Genomic DNA, 13,428 nt, shown 5'->3' on the forward strand with positions numbered 1-13,428 from the left:
TAAATAAAAACTGAATCCAACTAATGTTTAGGAAAAAATTGATATTTACAGTTATCTATAAGCTATTACAACATTTCAATATCAAACCTCAATATTAGCACGATAAATGAAAATATCATGCGTCCATCTATACATATCAATGAACTTTTTTTTACTCATTTCATTCCATTGAATTGAGAAGTGAGATGAAGAATTTTTTTCTCCATCACTTTTTTGCTCTTCTTCTTCTTTTCGGTGATGAACCTTTCAATTTATTCTTTGTTGTGGTGCACACTCATTGTTCAATGAAGAGAGAAAAATGTTCAATCATGACCACAGTTTTAGACTCAACAATGGTTGTCCATGTTTATCATGATCATCAGTGTTCAATTGTGAAACCACAAGTTGATTGAATCTTTCAATTCTAATAGTTTCCTTTGGACGAAAAATGAAACGTAACTTTTTTTTCCTTTTGAAATGACATTTTTTTTTCTCACAATTTTCCATTTCAAGCCCTTTCTAATCAGAATAATCTCTAGCCACTGAGTGCAAGGTTGAGGTGAAGAAAGAATTTGGCAAAAAATGGAAAAAATTGAAAAATCAATTTTAAACTTGCAAACCTTTTTCCCCCTTCAAACCCTTTATTCAACTTGAAATGTTTCATTATTCATTTTCACCTCAACCTTAATCAACCCTGAACCTTGTTCATTGTTTCAAGTTGTTTAAAGAAGAAATTTTTTTTTGTTCTTTCCGTTTCAACTTTTTCTCTCTTGTTCAACCAAACTTATTAATAGAAGATGAACGCTTTTCCTCTGATAACGAATCACAAAAGGTTATGAATATATCCTGTGGCTCATGAATCTGCCTCGAGTGTTTTCCTTTTTTCATCGCCAATTTAACTTTAATTAGAAATGTTGGAGCGTCCAATCAAGGAAAAGCTGAAAGACAATGGAAATTAATTTACATTTTAAACGATCATGAAAATTGTTTATGCAAATTGACATTCAACTTTTCTCATTATTATCATTCTTGTGCATGAAAAAAAAGTAAACCAAGAAACAAAGACTAAAGAATACATTTTATCCTCTTCTATTATTTTCATCGTCATATTTAATTGATAAATTGACAAGCATGAGAAGAGAAAGGACGATGAAAGAATTAACGTTGAAATGACTTTATCAGCAACTCTTTTCTTAACAACCATTCAAAGGGTAAAGTTGACAATTAATCAGCACTTTGCACTTGTCAAAATTGATGCATTTCATTCAATTGTTGGTTTACATTTTCAAGCCAATCAACTTCAATTATCTTTCCATTTGTTTCTCTGATTGCGTCCAATGTGTCCTGCACTCGACAAGTCTTGTTGCCTGTTGAAACTGTTGATGGATCAAGTTGCCAATTAATTAGGTAAAAGTGTGAAAGTGAGAAATTTAATTTCATCAAATTCACTGAGAAACAAAAAAGTTGAAGAGGAAAAGGTTGCATAAAGAAAGGTTAAAGAGTTGCAAGTCAAAGGTAAAGCAAAGTTTCTGTAGAGTGTAAAGTAAATGAAAGTCAAGGTTGAAGGAACGATAAGCGATCCCAAAGGGCTGAGAAAAGGTTGCAAGTTGAGTGAGAAGTAGATAATTGTAAAGAGTGCAGGTGATGATGAGTTAAAGACAAGTGAGAATAATCAATGATGAAAGATTAAAACGGTAATTCTTTTGATTTCTTTTCTCTTTTTCTCCTGGGAATGAACAAATTCCTGAAAAGTTAAAGGTAGCCAAGTTGAATGTACAACTGCATGTGTAAATGTAGTAGCATTAATTTGAATTTTATTAAGAATAATGATTGAAGAAGAAGATGGAAAAAGTTGAATGAATATTGCACAAGAGTAACGTTATCATCATGCTCATTATCATGTAATAATAGTTTTGTTCATTTTTTATCAATTTTTCCTCCTTTTCTTTCTTCACCTCAACTCTTTACCATTTTTGACTTATTTAAACATGTTTGTTTCATTACAAGATTACAAAATTCAATTTTATGTAAAAATTGATAAACTTGTTGTTGGCTTCAATAACAATGTAACAACCAAAAAAGCATCAACATGAAAAGGTTGAAACCAGGAGAAAAAAAAGTGTTTCAATGATAATGAGGCAACAAGAATGAAGGTGAAGAAAAAAGTGAAACATTTTTGAGGCTAAAATTGATTTTCAAAATTGAATTATTATCAAGCTGTAAAATGAATAAATATTCAAGGTGTTGATGGGAAAGAAAATGAGATGAAAAAGGTTGACTAGTAACAGGGAAAAAACAGCAGTTGAAGTTGAACAAAAATTTCGATTCTACCTTTACGTTCAACATTCCAATGAAACTTTTCTTCCTTCCCTGTTAATGCATGGATTTGTAGACGTATTTCTGCAGAATTTCATTGAGAAAGAAAAAGAGAGATTTGACATTTTTTTCTGTTCGACATTTCAAATTATTTCATCATTGTGTGTATTTATATTTTTACGGATTGTTTCACTTTTACTTTTGCTTTTTACCTTTGCCATTCCATTTCAAGTTGAATGAAAAATGTTGACATGTAAAGAGTTGTTCAACTAGAGATGTAACTATTAGTTGGCCTGTAATGAAAGCAAATAACAAAAATTTCACCTTTTCTCTCTTTTTCTACTCATTTGATTCCAATCTTTTCTGTCTTTTTTTTCCTCTTCTTTCTTTTTCCCTCTAAAACTCGTTCATCTGATGTAATGACACGAAATCAACAAGGTGAAATAACCCTGAAGCATTGGTGCATTTTCAATGCAACCATTTTCATCTTTTAATGTGTATCAATATATGCATTCTCATTTCGTCCCATTTCTTCTGTTTTTGTTTCTCCAAGTCAAAACATTTCCAATTGCAAATGCCTCGGGTTTTCATGGAGAAAAAAGTTGAAATGATTTCATGAATGTATCTCGTAAACTCTTTTTTATTACTTTTCCACTTTTCATGCAAAATTTCCATTTACTTTTAATTCGATGGTCCAAATGTTTGTAAAATAATGCCATTTCTCAACAAATGTTGACAACAAATCGGTCATCAGAGAGCATTCAAGACAAATTAACTAAAAATGATAGCGAAATGAGCTCAACATTTAGATTGTCAAATGTTCACGAAACGAAGAGTTTTTAAACGAAATTCAATTCTTCTTCCAGCTTAGCTGACGACTGAATAGACAGCCTTCAAACTCGCAAAAACTACAAAATCAAAGAGTTAAAAGTTTTCTTTTGCAAAATTGAAGATTACTTGATGTATTGAGAAATAACTAATTTTGAAATTAGATCTTGAAATGTAATTCCTTTTTAGTAAAGATGAAACCAGATAAAGTTGATTCTGAGATTGAGTTTTAGTTTTTCTCGACTGACTTTCATTTAGTCAAGTTTCAATGCAATTTGACAATTATTGATAAACATTGAAATACATTGAAATTGTTTTCACTGTTAATCCAGCTTTGGTTAAATAACATTTTCCAGTCGAAAATAATCAGAAAAGTTGAAAATAAATTGCTACAGTGTGTAAATTGGAGTTTTGGGAAAAGATAATTTTGCTGAAAATCTTAATAAACTAGACTGAAGATTAGCTTGAAACTTTGAAACACTGTTATTATATGGGAAATCAGAGCATTTCTTTTTTTTAATGAAATTTAAATGCGCAAATGGTAACCTTATACTAAGGTAAAGCTACTGTTAACCTCGAAACTTTCCTATTTAAAGCAACATTAATTTCAACATCACACCATTATCATAATGATTGGTTAATATTGAAAGCAAATTATAATTGATAAATGTCGAAAGGGTTTAGTTGAGCAAATTAAAATAAATGATGAAAAGTTGAGCTTGAATCGAGTAAACAATTTCTCTTCTTTTATCGCAGTTTAATTTTGCAATTTATTTGCTACTAGATTGCCAGCAATAAATATTCACTCCCAGTCATTCCCAATCTTTGAATAACCATTAAAAGAGAAACAAATTTTCTTTCAACTTTTTCTTTCAGTTCAACTTTACACTTGCAAATCTTAAAGCAACTGTAAATGGAGAGAGCATTGAATACTGAATGAAAGTCCAAAGTGAAAGTCCGAAATGGAATATTTTTAAGAATTTGTTTTGCTTATAAAGCTGAGAATTTTTATAACTTGGATTTGGAAAAGTTTTCAAACTAATTTTTTCTTCATTAGCAAACTCGAGATAATTTAATGGGCAGTTATTTATTGTGTTATTTAACTCGAAACTTACTTTGAGTAAAGATTTTTGCTGCTTATTTTATGTTTCTTTGTAAAGTTGGGTGAAAAATAAATGAAAGAAAGTGAATCAGTTTTCAGTCTCTAAGTGCATTTCATTGTCAGAAAGTAAAATGATGAGCTTTCAGGCATTTTGTGGTGAAACTTTTCATCTTCATCACAATCATCACAATGATCACAATGATCGTCTTCTCTTTTTTTTGTGCACAGACAAACTCACTTTTCCTTTCACTTTAGTCTCCTTTTTATTCCTACAGTTGCAGTCACTTTTGTCACATTTGAGCTTCTCCTGTTATGACTTGGTGTAAGTATGTTTTGTTGCTTCCCTTGAACCTGAAAGCTTTTCTAATTGGCTTGGATATAAAATTGTTTGTGTTGGAAACAGTAATGGTTTTTGATGCTATCCAGTGGCAGGGAAATGGCAAGGAATGGAGAGAGTGAAAAGGGCAAGGGTAGACGAAAAGATGAGACTGGGGAAAGATGAGGAAAGGAGTGAAAGAATGGAGAGCCAACAAAAAGGAAGGAAAACGAAATGATTAGATGTGAAGGAAGAAGAATAGGAAAGGAGTGAATGAGTGAACGAAAAAGATTGAACCTGAATAGATGTGCTTTGACTGTTATTGGCATTAAATTGTCAGCCTGAAAATTAGTTGAAAGTGTAATTTGTTAAATATATCTGACAACAGCAACTTATAAAGGTTAGTTTGGTGGTGAACAGTTTGACCTGTGATGCTTGTTTTATGCTTCCCGGTAACACATTGTAAACGTCTTGTTGAATGTCAAACCATTTCAACTACTTCAAGCCTCAACACCTCAATTGGATATTTTTATCTTTCCCAACCTTCGAACTGTTATTAGTGATTAATCTTCGTTTTTTGCTTCTTTACTGCAATTTGATACAAGTTATAACATTACATGATGCAAATATGCTATTAATGATAAGAAATTTAATCTTTTATTGGCTTAGCATCATGTCGAAGTAGATTGAAAAAGTTGAGCAAAAAGTTTTTAATCCATTCGAGAAATGCCATTCGATCATCACTTAATGAAACCTTAATTTGAGATCATGTTGAAGTTCAATTTCTATTAATATATTCGATAGTTTTGAAATAGTCTTTGATTCATGGTCGATTCTTAACTGCTATGAGATGATATCGAGCAATTGTAATCATTCAACTTTTTTTCTCATTAATTTCTTTGGATATTTTTGTGCTTCTAATAGTTGAGAGGCTGGCTCGTCGAAAGTATATTTTGTTGGACATTGGTGGACATTTTTCATGCATTTATGACCTTTTATGTAGATTAAAATGGTGATTAGTGATGGTTTAATTTGATCTCAATTGAGGCAAAAATGCAATTCGTGATTTATTCAGATTGGTCGCGGTTTCATCTCTTGATTTATTGTATATTCAACATTTATCACTTTGCTCATTATTATTCCTACAGGAAATGTTGATTTTCATTTCATTATCTTATCCAATCTTTTAATTAGAGGTTGAAAGTCAGATTAATTTTCACTTGTTATCATCATCATCATGATTGCGATCATCATTCCCTTATCATAATTTAGCTTCAATTGTAACCATGATATACTGTCTGTTGTATTTGGACAAAAAATTGAGTTCACTACGAGACAAAAACTATTATCTTGTTCTCCATTTACATTGATCAATCACTTAAAATATGTTATTAACAGGCTGGTCATGATAAAAGAGAAGCAAAAAATGAATAATAATAATATGCTATGCTAGTATAATCTTTTTATTCCCAAAACTAATCTCTTCATTGAATTAATCTAACTGTATATTGTCACGGACTCCTTCTGATACAGATGAAGATGGACTGTAAATGATATCAAATCAAACAAAAAAGACGAAAAAATCAATCAATTCGTAAAGTTGTAAAAGCATGCATCAAACAATGTGTTACAAACCTAACCAGCTATGTAAACATAGGAATTAAACACATTTATTGCATAAAACCTGTAAAATTTGAAAATATAGACTTATGTCCGCTATATAAACGCTGGTCTTTCAACTGTTGTATTACGACTAGCTCTAACTCCAATTGCTATTTCGAATTTCTTTAACTCTTCTAGATGTACGCACATGATACCGTTTTTATGAAGATTATTATGCTACAGTGTGTTGCAAAATCGTATTCAGTTAGAATTGGCAATTGATGAACATTCAACAAGCTAAAATCGCAAACATTCATCAAATTAAAAGAAAAATTCGATTCCAAATCATGAACAATTTCAATTTTGTAGATAGCAAAAATTCCGACATCAAGTTATAGTTATGGCTGTTGTTTCCACCCTGAATTGTGACAAAGATGCATCGTTATTATTGATAATCATGTTTAATTTAGCGACGAAAAATTATTAACCCATTTTCTGAACAATTAACTTGCATATCAATCATGGCGAATTGTTTGTTCAATAAAAATTGAATAATCAGCTTTTAGCAGCAACAAAGACATGAAGACATTACAGGCAAAGTTGATGTTGAAAAATTTTGCATAAAACAAAAGTAAGACTTTCTTTACTGGCAAACTTTTCATCATGCTAATGCTATTAATATAATTCAGTCTGAATTAATTATTTACAATCATTTTTCTATCTCTTTTTTGCGGTTCATTTTCTTTTCCTTTGCAGCAGACAGAAAGCAAAAAAGACATTTCACGATTCAAGATTCTGGAATAAAGCAAGTCAAAAAGTTAACACTTATTTTACATGAATGATAATATCATTATACACTCAACTGCCAAATGTAAATGGTACAAGAAAAAAGAAGAGGAAAAATCTCTTTGGATTGACAGTTTTGTTTGGAATTAATTTTGCCATCATTTTTGATTTGCAACTGTATTTCATGTGATTAAGCCGAGACAACTCTTGTCCTGTCAGACGATGAGACGATATTGCAGGAGGCAAAAAACGAGACGAATCTTTGAATCGTTTTTTTGGTAATACAAGAGTGAAGACAGATTTGAAATTGAAAATTGGTTGCTCTTTAAAGAGTTAAATTAAATTTCAAACTTTTCATTTCTTGATTTGAAGGAAAGAAAGGAAAATGTCATTTCATAATCAATAAACATTTTGCCACTTGCCAGATGAAGAAGAAAATTATTCATAAATTTCCTCTCTTATTTCATCAAGTTGAACATCTTTATTGTTGATCTTGTTCCATGTTCAATGGTTTACCTTTTCATCTTGACTGACTCAAGTGGCTTCCTTTATTATTAAATTGTGACGTTGAGTTGTTATCGATTAGTTTCAAGTTTGATTAGGTGTTTTCTAGCTTGACCAGCCAATCGTAATCGTTTTATTATTAATATACATCTATTGAGGTAAAATTACATGGAAAAGTTGTAGATGAAAGAAGGAAAGAAAATCATGAAAATTCTCGAGACTTAATCATCTTCTGATGATGAATAATTTCATTCAATTGTCAGTCAGAATATTGATTGTTCTGGTTACCCAATTGCCCGAGGATTTGTTGACCTTGACCTGATTTGTACTCAAAGTTGTTCAGCAAGACTACCAACTACAAGTCAAACATATGCATTACAATAGTCTTGTCGAGTTTACATGTAAAGAGTTTTGTTGAAACAAGAAATGATTTTCATCCAAATGAAAACAATAAGAAACAACTAATTAAATGAAGTTATTTGAATAGTTTTTTTCACTTCACAAAGAGTGATGAGAATCGAATTTCTTTTTTTTCTTTTTTTACTTCGGTTCATGTTAAAAATAGCGCAACTTTATTTACACTCATTTTCACAGATTTGTCAAAGGTAAATCTAGATGGTAAAACTGATGAAGATGAACAACAAAAGGTATATCAGATGGAAGATAACAAGTTTGAGTTTATCTTCTTATTTTATCTCTTTTGTTTTTCTTCCTTTTCTTCAGACTAACAGGTTTTCTGCTTTTATCTCCTCCTTCCCTGTTGCTGTTCACCAATTTCATAGAGTGTAAGAAAACTGTCAAGAAGAAGGTAAAGTAAAAAAGTCTTTACCAGTAGGGATTTATTATTGAATAATCAACTTGATTCAAGAATGTGAAACAAAATGCTATCGGAGAGAAGCAGAAACAAAGTTTTCCCTGTAAATCTGTTTAAAACGAATCAGAAAGGATGAATGAGTTTAAAAAGAGTGATGAACAACAAGGCAATAGAAAGGTATAAAAACAAGAAAAGATCATCATTTTCATCATCTCTGCATGACCATGTTTTTAGATTCATCTGAGTTATTTATTTCTTCATGTCAACCTGTTTACTCTTCATGGACCCAAATCTTTTTTTTCATCTTTCCATCTCATTCTCAGCATCCTTTGGTTACTTTTTTACCCTCTTTCATAGAAACAGAAGCCGACTGATAACACTGAGAATAAGATGATGATGCTATAAAAAAGATCGAAAAAGAGACAAAAAATGAGAATAAAAGGGAAATTTCACTGAAGTACATGATTGATGCTATATTTTAATCTCGAAGGAAATATTTTTATGGCTGTGAACTAAAATAGAAACAGTTTGGCAAAATGAAGATAATTAACGAAGTGAAATCAAGAGAAAATATTGATTTAATTTTAACAATTTTTTAGTCAACAAAGTTCACAACTGTCAACTATGATTTCATCTGTGACAAGATCAAATGCTGAGAGGTAAAAATAATATCAAACAGTGACTCAAGATGATTCTCAGATATCAATAATGTTGTGATACAGAAGCAAAATATGCATAGTTGAGCGAGCAGCTCACATCACAACATCTTGTCAGTTATCCTTACCATCTAATCGTAATTGTCTCCAGTGATAAAATTTCTATCATTACATCTATCCTTTTAAAAATAAATGGTCAATAGTCTTTTCTCGATACTAGTCGACTAAACTTCAAGTTACAGCTCAAGCTTATTCAAGTCAAATCTATTCTAAACTTTTCCCTGTTGCCTCAGCAAATAAGTTCAAATCAAAAAGACTTTGTGTACAATCAACATGTAATCCAAGTATCCAAACCCAGAACAAGATGAAGATAAAACATTGAACAATAGCAAATAAAACACCAACTACTCTCAAAGCTTCCCTTGGACTTCCCGTAGACTCAACCATCAATCAAAAAGTACTGATACTTAAGAAGCAACTCGGTCAGTGCTAAGTTGTGCTTCACGGTGCTTAGACCCTCATAGCTAGGCCACTAACAGAAAGTAACATTAACTTGTAACGCAATACAAATTGAAGCTTCATGATTGACCGAGATGTCAAGTGCAAGTAGGTTCAATGTCAACCTAGCTACTAGTCAGGAACAGGCAGCAACATCTTGCTAATTCAGCCTTTCGTGTGGCAAGACAAAAGTTGAGTTCCTTACTTTCCATATTTTTCAACAACAAAAGAATCGTTTAACGAATTTTTAATGAAAATTTAACCTTCCATCTTAACATTATTTTAATGCCTGTAAATTATCTTTTATTGGACAAAAATGTATGCACATGAGAAGCACTGTAAAGCATACATTAAAACTTGAGAAGAGTATAATGAGAATGAAATTAAGTTTCATCATCAGTAAATCATAATCACCATAATGTAGCTATTTTTACCTTCATCCAGTTCATCATCATTCTCACCTTTACCTTTTCTAACCTTTTTCTCATTTAACGTCCATCAAAAAAACCTGAAATCAAATGAGGTAAGCAACTGGGATGTAATAGAGAAAAAGTTAACATGAAATTTGATTAACCAAGCTCAATGGAATAAATAAAGTGACGATGAAAATGTAAACCAAGAGCAAGCAAAAAAAAGAAAATGTGAAGAGAAGAAGAGAGAAAAAATAGTTTTCCAACTCATTGTTCTCATTGTTTATCAATGAACACCTTTAGGGAACATTGAGATTCTTTTATTCTTCTCACTTTAATTGTCTTTTGCACACTTTATTTTTCATCGCCATCTTTTTCATTTCCAACACACCATTAACAGGATTAAATAAAAGAGAAAAAACTTCGAGCACTCAAAGACAATAGACTACCAATTATCGCAATCAAATTACACATAAAATCAACTTAGCTTGCCATTAAAAATTGAGCACAATTCCATTCTTTTCAGGATTACGCTTCAAACTGTCATCAAAACTGATTTGCAAATTAATTTTCACAATCGACTGAATAGACAAGTCGGATTGTTCAATGTATTTGATTTTTTTCTCCATCAGAAAAGTACTTTCATTTCAACAATTAAATTCATTTTTAGTTCATTGTTTTGTTGCAATTAGAATTGAAATTGCATTTTCGAAATTCATTACTTTTCTTTCACTGGTTTTATGACGAAAAATTTCTTTCGAGTTGCGAAACGATTTCACAACATTTCGTTTAAGTTCCGTTGGTTTCAGGAAATTTCGAGCAAAATAGATGAAAATGATTCCATTTATGTTATCAACTTTTTTTGATTTATCAATGTCACTCTGTAAACATTGGAAGCTTCTGAGCTGGTATCTTGTTCATTTGTGACTTCAATGAATTCATTATACTAAACTCACAGAACTAATTCATTTGTAAAAGTGCAAGTTCAACAGAGAATGATTTCCATTCTGTTGTAAACTATCAAGGAAACCATGTGAAACTAAGTATTACATATGAAAATAATGCTGATGAAAGTCTAATGATAGTGAGTTTAATGTTAATGACGATCAAGAACATCATTGATATCACAGGGTTAAATGCATTTTCCAGCAAATCTGATGAAAAACTTGAATAAAATAGGAAAACATCTTTACATTAGTACAAATTGAGAAAAGTAAATGTCAGATTGGGATTTTGAGCAACAAGAATTTCAGTGACATCAATTAAACCATGTTCAATTGGACCAAGGTTGTAAGATTGTAGACCAAAAATGCATTCAAAACTTGCAGATTTTCGATGACCATAACATTGATCGAGTGTTCAAAACAGAGTTGACATTCGTATAAAAACCTGCACTACAAAGTCGTCCAATAACACGTCTAATTGCCATATCATAGAACCGTCGACCAGCAATGATAGAAGATAGCTTGAGTCGAACTTGATTGCACTCATTTTCGGATGCAGACTCTAATCTTCGTCTCCAATAGTGCAAAGCTTCATCTCGCTGACTTATGCGTCCAAAGGAGTCCATCGGTTCTTTTGGTAAATTTTGTGACTTTGAAGTTCCTTGGAACTGACTGATTACCAGATTGGCCAAGCTTTTGTCTCCATATTGCTGAGGATGCGAGGAAGCCACTTTTTTGACAACATGTTCATATTGCGTTTCAAGTGTCTCCTTGGTTATATCATGATGTTCAGTATCTGGCATCCAAGCAGCCGAGAACTCGTCACTCAAACAGAATGTGAAACCGGAAACATCACAATAGGTTGCCTAACCAGGTTCCCCTGGATTAGCCGATGTTATCGCATAAATGTTGATGTTTCGAGATAAAATGTTTTCAAACATTGAACCAGACTCACAGGTCTCCAAATAAAAAGTTAGTTTTCCATACATGTTATTATGGTGCATATAAGTCAAAGTTTCATTGAGATTTTGACAGGTCAATGCCGTCTGCTGAAAATAAATTGCTCCAACACTGCCATGGTCAGAAAAGTATATGAATACGTGATCATCGGGTCCTGATGTGAGTACTTTTTTCCCTTTCTTGGCAAGCTCCTTGTCGCCCTTCAAGACCTTCATGAAAGTCTCTGGATTGACATCATTGCCAGTATAGTCTTTAATGCATCCAGCATAAACATCAGTACCATTGGGTTGGTTGAAAAGTTTACCTGGAAACGGATTTTCAGGAGCATAGGCAACATCATCATATATCATGAGAACGATATTTTCAGGAAGAACACCGTGATTGATTAGAACATGATAGGCATGGCAAATGTTGGCTTGATCATTGTAGTCTGTGGCTACTCCTGCACCACCACCAACCAGAACAGCGTGTATCTGTGATGATTTGTCTGAAAAAGAATCGATCAAAACTCGCAACGAAACTTGACCAAAACAAAGTACAAGAGCTAAGTAAATGAGACTAGACTTCATTTTTGTTTTACACCAATGTTAGTGAATGAGTATTTTGTGATGATTTTTGATTATAAATACCCTTCTTTTGTTTTCAACACAAACCTGATAAATTATCGTTAACAAGTCTCATGATGTTTTGCAATATAAATACCATTTTAATCTCCAATGTACTTCAATAATCATATCGACGATAATCATATTGTTCATTGATTCACGTTTCTCTGCCAAAACCAACTTTTAATCATCAATTTGTTGAATCTCGGAGATTCAATAGAATTCGTTCAATTTAATTTCCTTGACATTTTCATAGTGTTTTTTCATTCTAAAGATGACTTTTTGTATTCACCAATCAAGACGCCATTCAAACTGACATCAATTATAATTCACATGATAAGCTTGTTAGTGCAAAGGTATTGGAAAAATTCATTTAATTATGATTAACTAAATTATGATCACCGAGTGATTTTTATATCGAAGCTAAAATTTGAAAATGCTTTTGCATCAAGCTTAAGTTATTAGATGACACATATTCTTGAAGGCTAACAATACATACTGTACAAATATAAGATAATTATTATCAATTAGATGTCCAACAATAACAGTCTTATAATCCTGATCAATCAATTCCGTTTGAAACAGAGTTTGTAAAGCAAGATTAACAGTTGCAGTTTGGATTCGAAATGCGCTGGAAAATGAATTGTAAATTTTGACAATAAAAGATGAAATGATTACATGAATAATTAATCCAATACAATCTTTGATCTGAATTTGATAACCTCTAAACATCGGGCTGAATGAAGTGAAGTGAAGTGAATTTCCAAATGCATTACAATTATTATATAAATGATGAGAAAATCCTGAAAAGCTGTTTCAGCAGTTTTAAGTTCGGCTCAGCATTGTCCAAATGTTTTTTCCTCTTTAGATAAATTTTCTATCCTGGAGTGATATTCAATAAAACAGCCCACTAAAGGTTGGAAAAAGTTTTACAAACAATTCCTCAACGAACAGAGGAACAACAGATACGATGGACATGAGAATTGCCCTTTTGTCAACAAAAAGCAATCCTTTTCTTTTTACTGAAAATTCTGATTCAACTCAACATGCAAATGGTAATTTTAAACTATCAGAGCTGAATGATGAAATTTCAAGTCACTGAAAATGG

General features: G+C 31.7%; 1 protein-coding gene across 1 annotated transcript; it reads right to left on the reverse strand.

Annotated features, from left to right (window-relative positions):
- Positions 1–11,606: 11,606 nt before the first annotated feature.
- Positions 11,607–12,359, reverse strand: LOC112538884 (legumain-like). The gene has a single exon (XM_025160923.2). It carries the CDS (start codon positions 12,282–12,284, stop codon positions 11,622–11,624), a length of 663 nt encoding a protein of 220 aa, XP_025016691.2. The 5' UTR covers positions 12,285–12,359; the 3' UTR covers positions 11,607–11,621.
- Positions 12,360–13,428: the final 1,069 nt, after the last annotated feature.

Source organism: Tetranychus urticae, chromosome 1, assembly GCF_039701765.1.
Source record: "Tetranychus urticae isolate SD_2017Ah chromosome 1, NJAU_TeUrti_SD_1.0, whole genome shotgun sequence".
NCBI classification, from domain to species: Eukaryota; Metazoa; Arthropoda; class Arachnida; order Trombidiformes; family Tetranychidae; genus Tetranychus; species Tetranychus urticae.